At 44.6% G+C, this 13,889-nt stretch overlaps 1 protein-coding gene across 4 annotated transcripts in view; it reads right to left on the bottom strand.

Annotated features, from left to right (window-relative positions):
* Positions 1 to 13,889, bottom strand: part of Git (ARF GTPase-activating protein GIT1) — a 339,341-nt gene that overhangs the window by 309,993 nt on the left and 15,459 nt on the right. For 3 of the 4 annotated variants that reach the window (XM_070533465.1, XM_070533466.1, XM_070533468.1), the window contains exon 2: positions 3,026 to 3,159. In XM_070533465.1, the coding sequence (XP_070389566.1) occupies positions 3,026 to 3,159 (134 nt within the window). Of the gene's footprint in view, positions 1 to 3,025; positions 3,185 to 13,889 lie in introns of all 4 variants that reach the window. The other variant, XM_070533467.1, reaches the window with a different exon arrangement.

Below are 13,889 nucleotides of genomic sequence, written 5' to 3'. Positions count from 1 at the left end.
CTGCAGCCGCAGCAGGTGAGGCTCAATTTAGTGCAAACATAGATTCTCAAGTGGTTCTTGCATCATCAGCAGCAGCAGCCTATATTTATGTCCACTGCAGGACCGAAGGCTTCTCCCAGCAATCTAAAATTACCCATGTATTGTGCTAGTCAATTCCAACTTGCGCCTTCAAATTTTCTAATTTCATTACCCCACCTAATTTTCTGCCATCTCTGACTGCACTTCCCTTATCTTGGCACCCATTCTGTAACTCTAATGGTCCACCGGTTATCTAACCTATGCATTACACGACCTGCCCAGCTCCATTTTTTTCTCTTAATGTCAACTATGATATCGGCTATCCCAGTTTGCTCACTGATACACACTGCTCTCTTCCTTGCTCTTAATGTCACACTTAACCTTTTTCATCCCATCGCTCTTTGAGCAGTCCTCAACTTGTTCTTAAGCTTCTTTGTTAACCTCCAAGTTTCTGTCCATATGTTAGCATTGGCAAAATGCAATGATTGTGCACTTTTCTTTTCAACAACAGTGGTAAGCTCCCAGTCAGGATTTGGAAATGTCTGCCGTATGCACTCCAACTCCCTTTTATTCTTTTGTAAATATGTTTCTCATGATCCGGGTCCCCTTTGAGCAACTGACCTAGATAAACATACTCTTGCACAGACTCTAGAGGCTGATTGGCAATTATGAATTCTTGTTTCCTTGCAGGCTATTGAACATCACCTTTGTCTTTTGCACATTAATCTTTAACACCACTCACACACTTTCTAGGTTAAGGTCCTCAATAACTTGTTGAAATTCGTCCCCAGTGTTGCTGAACAAGACAATGTCATCTGTAAGCCGAAGGCTACTGCAGCATTCACCATTGATCCTCACTCTTAAACCTTCCCATACTAATAGCTTGAATACTTCTGCTAAGCATGCAGTGAATAGCATTGGAAAGAGTTTGTCCGCTTGCCTGACCCCTTTCATGATAGCTAGTTGTCTACTTTTCTTTTGAATAAGCAAGGTATCTTTGGAATTTTTGCAGATATTTCCGAAGATATTCACGTATGCCTTCTGTACTCCTTGATTATGCCATGCCTCTATGACTGCTGGTATCTCTACTAAACCAAAAGCCTTTTCTTACAGCAACACGCCAAAAAGGAAACGAAATCATGAAGGGGTAAAGATACAAAACTCAGGTTAGGTTCCAACACTGTAATGGAAACACACACGTCTTCTACTTCTTGAATGCGAAAACTTAAGCAGACTCAACTCCAATTTACATGTATGCAATGTGAAGGATTCACAGTTTGGTAGAGAATAGTTCTTATCAATCATACAAATGTCCTGCGATGCACAATTAATGCTTTTGCAAAGTGCTGCAAACTGATGCGGAGTGCAGAGCATACTGCTGCTTGTTGTTTTTGTGATACCCAGTGACCCAAGTTGGCACCAAAGGGGTTCACTGAGGAGCGGCGCATACCCGGTGGGTGGCCCAGGAACACGTACTCAAGTTGGCGTCAAAGAAGTTCACTGAAGAGCGGCATGTACCTACGGGAACAGCTCACATTTTAGGCGGCAATGCCTCCAGTTTTAGCCCACAACAGCCAAATAGTCCAGATACCGATTACAGGAAGCACGAGTGAACTCGCCAAGAATGCTTTGCATTAAAAGCCAATGCTGCTAGTTGCTTCTGTCTAAACAGCATCACAAAATGAAGGTGGCACAACAATATTCAGGGTCAGTGCTGGTGCTTTGTTAGTGCCATTGTTATGCATATGCTTCCACACTGCTCAATATGACACCCCCCCCCCCCCATCTCGGAAGCTCTTTGGGTCCAGAGCATACTGGTAAGCTGTCGTCATATCTAAAGTGCTCAAAGCAGAGTAGCAGCTGTAGGTTTGCTATGCTAAAACTAGGAATTATGACAACCATTGTGACTTGTATCATTCTAATAAACATTTCTTAAAACAAACAGTCCCAACAATTTACCCTTGTTCTGAGTCATATGCTGTTCAACACAAAAATCTGAAATTTTTCCCTTGCTGAGTTATGAGAACTTGGTAAATTGATTAAGCTTTGCATGCTAGTACGTTAACCTGCATAGCAACACATTAATAACATTTGAAGTGAAGGCATTTAGTACTTAAACACTAACTACTGACATGTGACGTGGATGTAAAACACGGGGCAGGTAAATGGCAAATTAAACAAACATTCAAAATAAAATTAACACACATTGTTTAGTAGGTTGGAAAAAACAAAAAAGAAAAACACATGATATGTAAGAACAATGAATTTAAAGGGACATTAGACGCTTCTTTCAGAGTGACAAAGTATTCTTTGAAATCTCTACTTTCCTTGATTTTGTTGCAATAGGTTTATTATTAAAACACAGAAGGAAGGTCAAAGTTCTTTTTTTTTATTTTGCACAGAAACCTATGTGCTTTACATTAGTGCGACCTCACATTTTGGAAAATATTTTTGTATTTGGGCCACGCAGCCTCGAACATCTTGATGGACCAGCACATTCGACGAAAAATACAGAACAGTGCTGACTTGCAACTAACTTTAATGTTAGTTCTCAAGTCAGTGTTGACCTGTATTATTCCTTCCTTGTATCTTGGCCGTTTGCGCTACCCATCAAGATGTTCAATCAGTACCAACTTGCTGAAACGTCAATTCAATTCTTCTACATGTAGGCTCATGAAACTTCCCAAATTCAATCTTTATCGTCTTCAGAATAGAATACTGGCCATTTTTACCGATAAACAATTCAACATTAGCCCTAGCAAACACCACCTAAATCTACGATGTCACGGTAAGCTGGTGCGGGAATTTCATAGAGGCACCGCCACCTGTCTTTCTTCTGTTTTTACCACTTCTCTCATTTACCAAGTGTCGTCTCATGGCGATAGTTTTTTTTTTTTTATTGTAGAAGGGTGAAATCATTTTTCTTTTTAGTGTCTCTCTAAATTGCCATATGCATTCCCACACTGTTCTTGTGCTGCTAGCCCTAAGAGTACAAAAACGAGCATACACTCAGCTGTGCCGGTGCCCAGGAGGCCCTGTGGAGGTGGCGGACGCGGGACACGTGGGGGCCGAGGCTGCGGTGCACGCTGCAGCACTCGTCGCAGAGCAGCAGGCCTCGGCTCAGGGACCCCCACTGGGGCTCTGCATGAAGCACATCTTCTGTGGCCTGTGATGGCACATTTACAAGGTTGCGCCACATATCCAATGTGATTACTGCAGCCAGTTTTCTGACTGGCACTGTAATTCTGGTTGGAAGCTCTGGGCAATTGAGAATGCCATTGTGGCGACAACTAGTCATGTCTCTGGTCAAGTGGGCAATGTTTTGGTCAAAATACCCGATAAATATTACTGTAGTCACACTGCAATGAAACCAAGGCCAGAAAGGAAGAGTACACCACAGGAATTCTCAAGCAATCGTTCAAAAAGAAATCACAAAGATATGAAGGAATGATAACTAGGCTCTGAGCAAGTTTTATAATCAACTAAGGGCACGAGGTGGAATTTTTATTTTTATTTTGTTTTTATTTCATGTACCCTCAGGGCCAGAGGCATTAAAGAGGGGAGTGGTTACATCAAATACAAAAAAGAAAAAAGTACAGTGCAGCAAAATAGTTAATAGTACAGAAATAGATGGTTCTCGGTTATACAATGTTATTTGAGTGTTCCTGGAGTGCTGGTCAATAAAATTAAATACGGTGCATGCAGTGCAGTAATACAGTGTTCCGGTAATACAAAACAAAAACAGTGATACAATTGGTAGTACAAAAACACGAATGAAATGCTCCTATTTATACAATGTTATTTAATACTGCCGTGAAGTGCTGATGGTCAACAATAGTAGCGGTAGAGGCTGGTAGGCGATTCCACTCGGCAGATGTACGCGGAAGGAATGAATGAGACATGACATTGGTTTGGCATAATGAAATTCCAACTTTGTTATTGTGATCTAACCTTGATGAAATGTATTGAGGAGGGGAGATAAGTTCATCGCGAAGTGAAGGATGATGAAATATCTTATGAAAAAGTGAAAGTCTAAGGCCTTTACGGCGAGAGGCTAAAGATGGCAAATCAAGGTTTAATTTCATTACAGAAGTGCTGGCAGTTCGGTTATAATTAGAAAAAACGAAACGAGCAGAGTAATTTGGACGATTTCTAAAGAGTGAATTAGGTTTTTCTGAAAGGGATCCCAAACTGCTCCGGGGTACTCTAGTTTTGAGCGGACTAGTGACTTGTATAACATTAATTTTAGGGAAGACGGTGCCTTAGTGAAATTGTGTTTTAGGTATCCCAGCATGCGGTTAGCATATTTAATTACGTAAGAAGCGTGCATGGACCACGAGAGGTTTCTAGTAATATGGACACCAAGATATTTGTAGGAGGAAACAGGGTCTAAGGGGTGATTATTAACGCAGTAAGAAGGAAGCTGGTTAGAAGTTCTGGACACGCGCATAAATTTACATTTTTTAATATTTAATTCCATTGACCATGATTGGCACCAAGTAGAAATAGCGTTAAGGTCGGATTGAAGAGAAGATATATCAGTGTCACATATTATTTCCCTGAAGATTACGCAATCATTGGCGAATAAGTGAATGTTAGAGGAAACACAAGAGGGTAGATCATTTATGTAAATTAAGAAAAGGAGGGGACCAAGTATTGACCCTTGAGGTACGCCGGACTGTACTCTGCTCGGTTGAGAGTTTGAGTCATTAGCAAAGACAAACTGTGAACGGTTAGAAAGAAAGCACTCAAGCCATGCAAGCAGTCTGGGATCAATGTTAATTCAATGCAGCTTAAACATTAGAAGGTTATGGCACACTTTGTCAAACACTTTCGAAAAGTCTAAAAATATACAGTCAGCAGTTGAAGAGCGGTCAAAAATGATGTTTAGCTTATGCGTAAATAAAACTAGTTGTGTTTCACATGAATATGTCTTGCGGAAGCCATGTTGCGATGGTGAAAAGAATGAGATAGTTTCAAGAAAGTTAGCAAGATTAGAGGCAAGTATATGTTCTAACATCTTACATGGAATGGAAGTGAGCAGGATAGGGCGGTAGTTATATGGAGAATGCTTGTCACCCAACTTATGGAGTGGGATCACCTTCCCAATCTTCCATTCATCAGGCAAAGAACCCTTATCTAGCGACTGTTGGAAGATCATTCCTAGGAAAATTGAAGAGTAACAGCTAGTGCTTTTCAAAAATTTCACGTTTATTAAATCGTGTCCTGGAGCCGAAGATAGTTTTAAAGGTGAGATAATTGGTACGATGCCTGCTGGTTCAATGGTTATGGGAAACATTGCTTGGTAATCGTAGTCGTGCGTGGATGGAAGAGTAATGTGTGTAATTGATGAAAAGTTGTGCATGAAAACATCATTAAGCGCGGACGCACGTTGATTAGTTGGAATAACATTTCCAGAGCTGTCGATTAAGGTTATCATGTCGTCCGTCTTGGGGTTAATGACGCGCCAGAATTTCTTGGTGTCGGTTTTAAGCATTAAAGGCAAGGTATTACCAAGAAAGTGATCTTTGGCTTGTTTAAGTGCGGCTACATACTCATCTGCCGCCAGCTTGTATTTGGTCCAGCGGTTTACGCTAGGTGAACGTTTGGCTAATTTGTGCAGGCGTTTCTTTTTATTAGACAGGCGCTTGAGACGGATGTTGTACCATGGGGCGTTTAGATTACATGCAATGGTGCGCAGTAGGATGTATTTGTTTGTTAGTTCCGCAATTTTTGCAGCAAGCATATTCCAGCTGGTCTGAACGGTACAGATGTTGAAGTTGTTTATAAATATGTCTAGAAAAGCAGATAATCCGGCGTCGATTGCTTCAAAATTTTCTTTCGCGTAGTCTCGAAAGGATTTGAATTTTTTACCGGTTTTTGGCCGCAAAATATTTAAGTCAAACGAAAGTGCTGAATGGTCGCTCAAGCCGGGTAAATAGGTGATGTCGGAAACTAAGTCAGGCCGCGATGTTAATAGAAGGTCAAGTGTGTTCTCAACGGATTCGGTAGTGCGTGTGGGTTGAGTAACAAGTTGTGAAAGTGAGAAGACAGAGCACATGTCTAAGAACTCATTGGCTAATGAAGAAAAAGGGTGTAAAGTTGGAGGTTCAGTATTCCATATTATGTTCGGTAGATTAAAATCGCCAAGCAAAAATAAAGGTAACGTAGGATGACGAGATGTAACAATATTAATGATATCATGCATCTCATTTACGAAGTTAGATGAATAAGTTGGGGGGCGGTAACAAACACCAATGATTATCTTGTGATTTATTTCAATGATGGCCCAAACTGTTTCGAGGTCAGTATTGACATGAATACACTGAGATGGGAAATCTTTAGAAATGGCTAAGAGCACGCCGCCTCCCTGACGCATTGTACGGTCACAACGATACAGAGAAAAATGGTGTGCGGTTTGAAAAATTTCGTTATCTTGAATCTGTGAATGTAGCCACGTTTCGGTAAGCACAAAGATGTCGGCGTTGCAAGTCTCCAAGGCAGATTCTAAGGAAGCGCGCTTATTCATGACGCTTCGAATATTTGTAAAGAACACAGATATGATGCATTATTCTCGTGATTCTCGTCCACAACCCCTCACGTTTTCCTAACTGGGCACGTGCTGGGTTGCACACATGGTTGCATAAAGGATGGCTGAGGTAACTTTCTAGCAAATGAACCTGCAAATCCATTTATTGTGAACAGTGAGGAGAAAGCATAACAAGTTTGAAAACACAGGCAACATTCACTTTAATAGTGCCTGTTCTCATAACGATGCTTCTTTACATAGACATGGTAGATTGAAAGAAAATGTTTCTAAGCTAAAAACGACAAAGGATGCCAGTGGGACTCAAACTTGCACAAGGCACTGTCCCAAAGGAACTTGGCCAATGGCCGACGATTGGTAACAAGATGGGAAGAAGTCGGTGGCCGACTTAGTTGGCCACACAAGTGAGGGCCACAGTCTGCTCATGCATGGCCATTGACCATATCGGCAGATGGTTGGGCCTCTTGCTTAGCCCAACGTCTTAGGGTGACGTGTCATGGGCTGCTCTCGCAGGTTGGTAAGCGAGCATGGGTCCACCTCATTACGAGGTCAGCGGTGACCTGTACACTCGTGAATATGAAAAATTGCATAGGTTCGTGAATAAATAAAAGTGCTCGCTGGCTGGATTCTAACGCTGTACCACAACTAGACCATAGATGCATACCTCAAAAGGTTGCATGCAAGCTAGCGCGTTGACATGTTGGTACATGATTTAAAATAGGCCTCCAAAACGTAATCTGAGACTTTTTAGAGAGCACGGAGGTCGTAACGTGAGGTTGAAAAAACCTCGTTTTAAGGTGTAGGGCCAACACTTTCTTTGGTTCCTGATGGGAAGATAGATCAATGTATAAACTGGCGGTCTATTGGATAAGTTCTCCATAGGATCGGTCTCCGGAGGTCTTTAAGCTTTGTTATCCCCCAAGTTTAATGCCTCACTTTAATTCTGCACTTCATTTAGGCTGCAAAAAACTCGTTTTAAGGTGCGAGGCCAACACTTTCTTTGGTTGCTGGGGAGAAGGCACATCAATGTATAAACTGGCGGTGTATTGGATAAGTTCTCCATAGGATTGGTCGGAAGGTTTTTAAGCTTTGTTTCCCCCAAGCTTAACACCTAACTTTTTTGCACTTCATTTGACTGCACTATGGTGGCTACTGCTGGTGCTGCTGAAGTGCAAAATCGCTTGGCAGTCATGGCAGCTGAATCGGTTAGCCAGCACCGTGAACACTTCTGCACTGCAGTGCCGTTCTCTCTTTCCACAAAGGCAAGTACTACTTGAAGGAAAAATATCTGTTCAAGTGTTAACAAAATAATATTCTGATTTGGCCAAGGGGCAGGACACACCCATCACCCTGGTGCAGCTGAGTGTTTTCAGTGAAGGCTACTTTCTGTGTTTTTCCAAGTCGTGAAACATAGCATTTTTTCACTGAAGCACATATATCTCAGCTCCTCAGCATCTGAGATGTGGGGATAGTGTGGCCAGACAGTTCAACATAAACAATTCTAATGCTTTTCTTTACTTCTTGATATGCAGGCTGCCTCGATAATGAACCACTCCAACTCTAAATGCAAAATGCGAGCGCCGTTGTGGTGCACTGTATCTTCAGAACCCAGGACAAAGGGACGAACTGAAAGGATGCAGGCACGTTAGGCAGGGCACAACAGACTTGACTGAAGTTTACTGAACTGATTTTTGATGCTATCACTGTATGGACCTTATACGGTACATATATGAAACAATATTTATTTTTATGCAGTACTTAGAAAACGTCACCAAATAAGGTATGCTTCCTAATTTCTGCAGTACAGTTTTTAATCTAGTCACGTGTAATAAAACATGTCAACAAGTTTGAGTGCTTCTGCCATGTATAGTTTACAGATTTTGTTGAATAAATGGATCAAAAGAATTCACTGCATTCTGTGCTACTGTGTGCTGACCTTACACTAGTGTGCATGTGCAGCTGCTTTACAAATACATATAGAGTGCTTCTCTTTCATTGCACATTTTTTTTTTTAATTGCCTGTGGCAGGTAGCACAATTCTAACTCTCGAGATAAATTACTTGATGAGTGCGGCCATAATTTCAACGAAAAATCTGAATGCTTAAGGGAATAACGTTAGTTATGCTAATTGACTTTGTAATTAATTATATTACGGCACATATTTCACTTCTCAAAATATAACTAGTGAGTTTTCTAAGGATATCCACTTGGAATGAATTCTGATAATGGCACCGTTTGCGATAAAAATTCACTGTTATTCCACTTACATTGTCAGGAAAGTGCTTTTTTATGCATTAAACACAAAAGTAAGTGGAACACCAATTCATTTCGTTGGATACTTCAAAATATTGACTGCCCTTTCACTACTGCGAAGAGGGGTGCAAGCGAAGCTTGGGATTCGTGGCTGTTCGTTGTCGTAATACCTAGGCTTCACACTCCCTCAAGGTGAAGTTGACACATTGACGATGAGCCCTTTCTGAAGCGAGTTCCTGGCAGTGTTCATCAAACGCCACCTGTTCTATGGCCGAACACGCAATGCACGGCTCGTTCCCGCTGCTGTTCCTTCAACACAGCCTCCCCATCTGCCCAAGCACGTCCTCCCCATCTGACTGCCAGGCCTGAACTGGCAGGAAATGGCGGGCACCAAGGCAAGCAAACACGCGATCACACCCTTTATCTCATCCAGAGGAAAGGGATGCATGTGATTGGCTTGTGCCTTCCACTGCATCTACTTTTTCATGCATATAAAACCCTGCTTTAAAGGGCATGTATGATGAACCGATAGTGGCAGAATCGGTTAGCATGGGGTCTCTCAGCTCGGAGGTCGAGAAAAAAGAGGGTTAACCAAGGGGCCCGATTTTTATTAATATCATCATGAAAAGCCAAAAAACAAAGACACCAAGGAAAACATAGGGTAAATTACTTGTACTTACTAATTGAATTAAAGGAATGATAAATTAATGGCAATGAAAGTGGACGAAAAAACAACTTGCTGTAGGTCGGGAACGATCCCACGTCTTCGCATTATATGCGGGATGCTCTAAGCAATTGAGCTACCACAATATGGTTTCCCCATCCCATTTTTTGGATATTTATGTGTTACTACTAGAACTAACATTGGGAGTATTAGTCAGTGCCACCACTCACAAACCTTGGCAGTAGATGTGAAACACCTTTTCTGCCGTAGGCGTCACGAGTACTCATGAAGTATACGGCATAGTGTTTCACATCCGCAAATACATATATAAACAAACGGCCTACCGAATTTTGCTAAGTATCACCGGGCCAACTCTGGTCCTACTATGGCTAACAGTTGGCCATTCAGGTTGGCCCAATGTCCCTGGCCATAATGTCAGCCAACGTGAGCCCAGTTTCAATCCCCAAATGCGGGCCTTGCCCAGCAGCTGACCAAGGGCCGAGTTCGGCCAGGTCGGCCGGTGACCTCGGGCTAACATTGTGCTGAGCACTTTTGTGCAATCGGTGTGCTACTTGTGCTTGGAATAAAGGGAAATCACACAGACCAGGGTGGGCCACAAGGGGAAGAGAAACGCAACAAGACCCAGTGTTAGGCTTATCTGCTATGTTGTCATGTATACATTTGCTGACTCGCATTCTCAATCATTTTGACAGCTTCGCAGAACCACCGCTGGCTCCAAATAAGGGCGGCCAAAATTCCAGATGCCTTACAAAGTGCCATTCGATAATTTCAACTTAACCTGACCAGCCACATGCTACTCCAGCCACTGAGTTCAATAGAAAGAGTAATACTTTCACTTTAGGCCACGGACCTGTTTACAGGTCCGTGGCCTAAAGCCCCTCTAAGTTCATAGAGTAGAGACATCCTCAGGAGAATTTCACCTCAGCAAGGACTGCCACTGCCATGCCCCTATCGTCCTACTGTAGTCAGATGGGAGCCCATGTTGTCTTCATTTGTTTACATTCTCGTTGCATCGCCATCTTCGTAGCAAAAGTGCGAATGAGCTGGCACAAAATATCCATTTGTATTGTGTAGATTGTGTGTATTACAATTTCACATTTTTGACAATGAACAACATTGATTCATGGTGTTTCTAGCCATGAACTGTTTCACCTTCAGCTGATGTCACCAAATCAGTGAAGGCAAGTTCATTGCATTACCTGCTTGCAAACATGATGTGAGAATAAATACATGCATGAATCAAACTGGTCTGGAGAACTTGGAACTCTCACATTTATAGTGAGTTTGCAATGCAATGAGCGAATATTGCGTATTAGAAGCACATCTCTAGGCTTGTGTCTAAGCACGTAAACAGTGCTCATAATAGCAACAAAAGGCCCAGAGTTTGTTCCTCAAGCTGCGCTTTCTTGCTGCAGTCGAGCATCTTACTAAAGGATGGCTATATCTCCCTATTGCAAAACCAAGTGTCCAGTGCCACACTGGATTATGGGCCCAGTGTCGCGCGCTAGATGCAGGGGCGCTGGGCAGGCACGGTGTACTGGGAGGCGCTGGGTACTGGTGCAGAAAGGAGTTTTAGCACATAAAATATTGTACATATACAATATTGCACATATTGCACATATTGTCACGTGGTAGTGACGGTGAAGAAAGAAGCAGTACGGTGGAATACAAAACTAGCTTTTATTGGGCGAACCTGTGCCCACAAAACAGGCTACACTTATAGCACAACGAAAGCGGCGAACACGCTCGGCGATCGGCGAAAATCTGATCAGCGGGTCAAGCGCGTCGGCTTTTATAGATCAGTCGTCGAATGTTCCAGATTAACTGATGGGACCCGCGTGTCTTCCACAAAGTTCTACACCATTCGTGTCACGCGATGAAATCTGATAACACAAGGTTCGGCGACAACAGACACGCGGATAGAAGCGTCGATAACTTTCCAGAAACGTCGGATATATGCAGGCACGTCCCTCGCTCTGCGATTACAGTTGTTAAGCAGCGAAACGTGGTTGCGCGATAAAGATAAGTACACGTGTCATTACCCCCCTCTTAAAGAGCATCGACCCGATGCTGCAAACAAACGAAAGTAACAAAGAAAAGCACTCGTAGCAAAGAAAACAACAAACTAAGGAAGTTCATCAGCGTCCGTAAAATGGTTTAAGGCGCACCACGTGGACCACTTCAGATCGTGCGCGGCGCCGCTGTGAGTGCGAAATGCCGTCTGGCACGACCTCATAGTCTAGTGCGCCAATACGTCGGATGACCTTGTAGGGTCCGAAATAGCGTCGCAGTAGCTTCTCACTGAGTCCTCGCCGGCGTATCGGGGTCCATACCCAAACACGGTCGCCGGGCTGGTACTCGACGAAGCGTCTTCGGAGGTTGTAGTGTCGGCTGTCGGTACGCTGCTGGGTCTTGATCCGTAGGCGGGCGAGCTGTCAAGCTTCTTCGGCGCGCTGGAGATAGCTAGCGACGTCAACATTCTCTTCGTCAGTGATGTGGGGCAGCATGGCGTCGAGCGTCGTCGTCGGGTTCCTGCCGTAAACCAGCTTAAACGGCGTGATCTGTGTTGTTTCTTGCACCGCCGTGTTGTAAGCGAATGTTACGTACGGCAGGGCGGCATCCCAGGTCTTGTGTTCGACGTCGACGTACATCGCTAGCATGTCGGCGAGGGTCTTATTCAGCCGCTCCGTAAGGCCATTCGTCTGCGGGTGGTAGGCCGTGGTCCTCCTGTGCCTTGTATGACTGTATTTCAGAATGGCTTGGGTAAGCTCCGCTGTAAAGGCCGTTCCTCTGTCGGTGATGAGGACTTCTGGGGTGCCATGTCGAAGCAGGATGTTTTCGACAAAGAATTTCGCCACTTCGGCTGCGCTACCTTTCGGCAGTGCTTTAGTTTCAGCGAAGCGGGTGAGGTAGTCTGTCGCCACGACGATCCACTTATTTCCGGTTGTTGACGTCGGAAAGGGTCCCAGCAAGTCCATCCCGATCTGCTGGAATGGTCGGCAAGGAGGCTCGATTGGCTGTAGTAATCCGGCTGGCCTTGTCGGCGGTGTCTTGCGTCGCTGACAGTCTCGGCATGTTCTGACATAACGGGCGACGTCGGCGGTCAGGCGCGGCCAATAATACTTTTCTTGAATCCTCGATAGTGTCCGGGAAAAACCGAGGTGTCCCGCGGTCGGATCGTCATGTAGGGCGTGCAATACTTCTGGACGAAGTCCTGACGGGACAACAAGAAGGTAATTGGCGCGGACTGGTGAGAAGTTCTTCTTCACGAGTAGACTGTCTTGAAGCGCGAAGGAAGATAATCCGTGCTGAAATGCCCTGGGGACAACGTCGGTGTGCCCTTCCAAATAACCGACGAGGCCTTTAAGTTCCGGGTCCGCTCGTTGTTGTTCGGCGAAGTCTTCCGCGCTTATTATACCAAGGAAGGCGTCGTCATCCTCGTCATCTTGCGGCGGCGGGTCAATGGGGGCGCGTGATAGGCAATCGGCGTCTGAGTGTTTTCGTCCGGACTTGTATGTTACAGTGATGTCGTATTCTTGTAGTCTGAGGCTCCACCGTGCTAGCCGTCCTGAGGGATCCTTTAAATTCGCTAGCCAGCACAAGGCGTGATGGTCGCTGACGACTTTGAATGGCCTGCCATATAGGTAAGGGCGAAATTTCGCTGTAGCCCAAACAATGGCGAGGCATTCCTTTTCGGTTGTAGAATAATTGCCTTCCGCTTTTGACAACGACCGGCTAGCGTAAGCTATCACGTGTTCATGTCCATCTTTTCTCTGGACCAGGACGGCGCCGAGGCCTAGGCTACTGGCGTCAGTGTGGATTTCGGTATCGGCGTTCTCGTCGAAGTGCGCAAGTACGGGCGGCGACTGCATGCGTCGTTTGAGTTCTTGAAATGCCTCGGCCTGCGGCGTTTCCCACTTGTACTCGACGTCACATTTAGTTAGCTGCGTCAGCGGCTCAGCGATGCGTGAAAAGTTCTTGACAAATCGCCTGTAGTAGGCGCACATGCCAAGAAATCTACGCACTGCCTTCTTGTCGATGGGCTGTGGGAACTTTGCTATGGCAGCTGTCTTCTGCGGGTCGGGGCGGACTCCGGATTTGCTGATGACGTGGCCTAAAAATAGAAGCTCCTCGTAAGCGAAGCGGCACTTTTCCGGCTTCAGAGTAAGTCCTGATGTCCTGATGGCCTCTAGTACTGTTGCCAGCCGCCTAAGGTGAACGTCGAAATTTTCGGCGAAGACGACGACGTCATCCAAGTATACGAGACAGGTCTGCCACTTCAATCCTGCTAAAACCGTGTCCATCACGCGCTGGAACGTTGCAGGCGCCGAGCACAGTCCGAATGGCATAACCTTGAACTCGTAGAGGCCGTCTGGGGTGATGAAG

Source organism: Dermacentor albipictus, chromosome 2 (genome assembly GCF_038994185.2).
Source record: "Dermacentor albipictus isolate Rhodes 1998 colony chromosome 2, USDA_Dalb.pri_finalv2, whole genome shotgun sequence".
NCBI classification, from domain to species: Eukaryota; Metazoa; Arthropoda; class Arachnida; order Ixodida; family Ixodidae; genus Dermacentor; species Dermacentor albipictus.
Note: the sequence above shows the minus strand (reverse complement) of the source record. Positions and strands in the feature narration are given on the sequence as shown.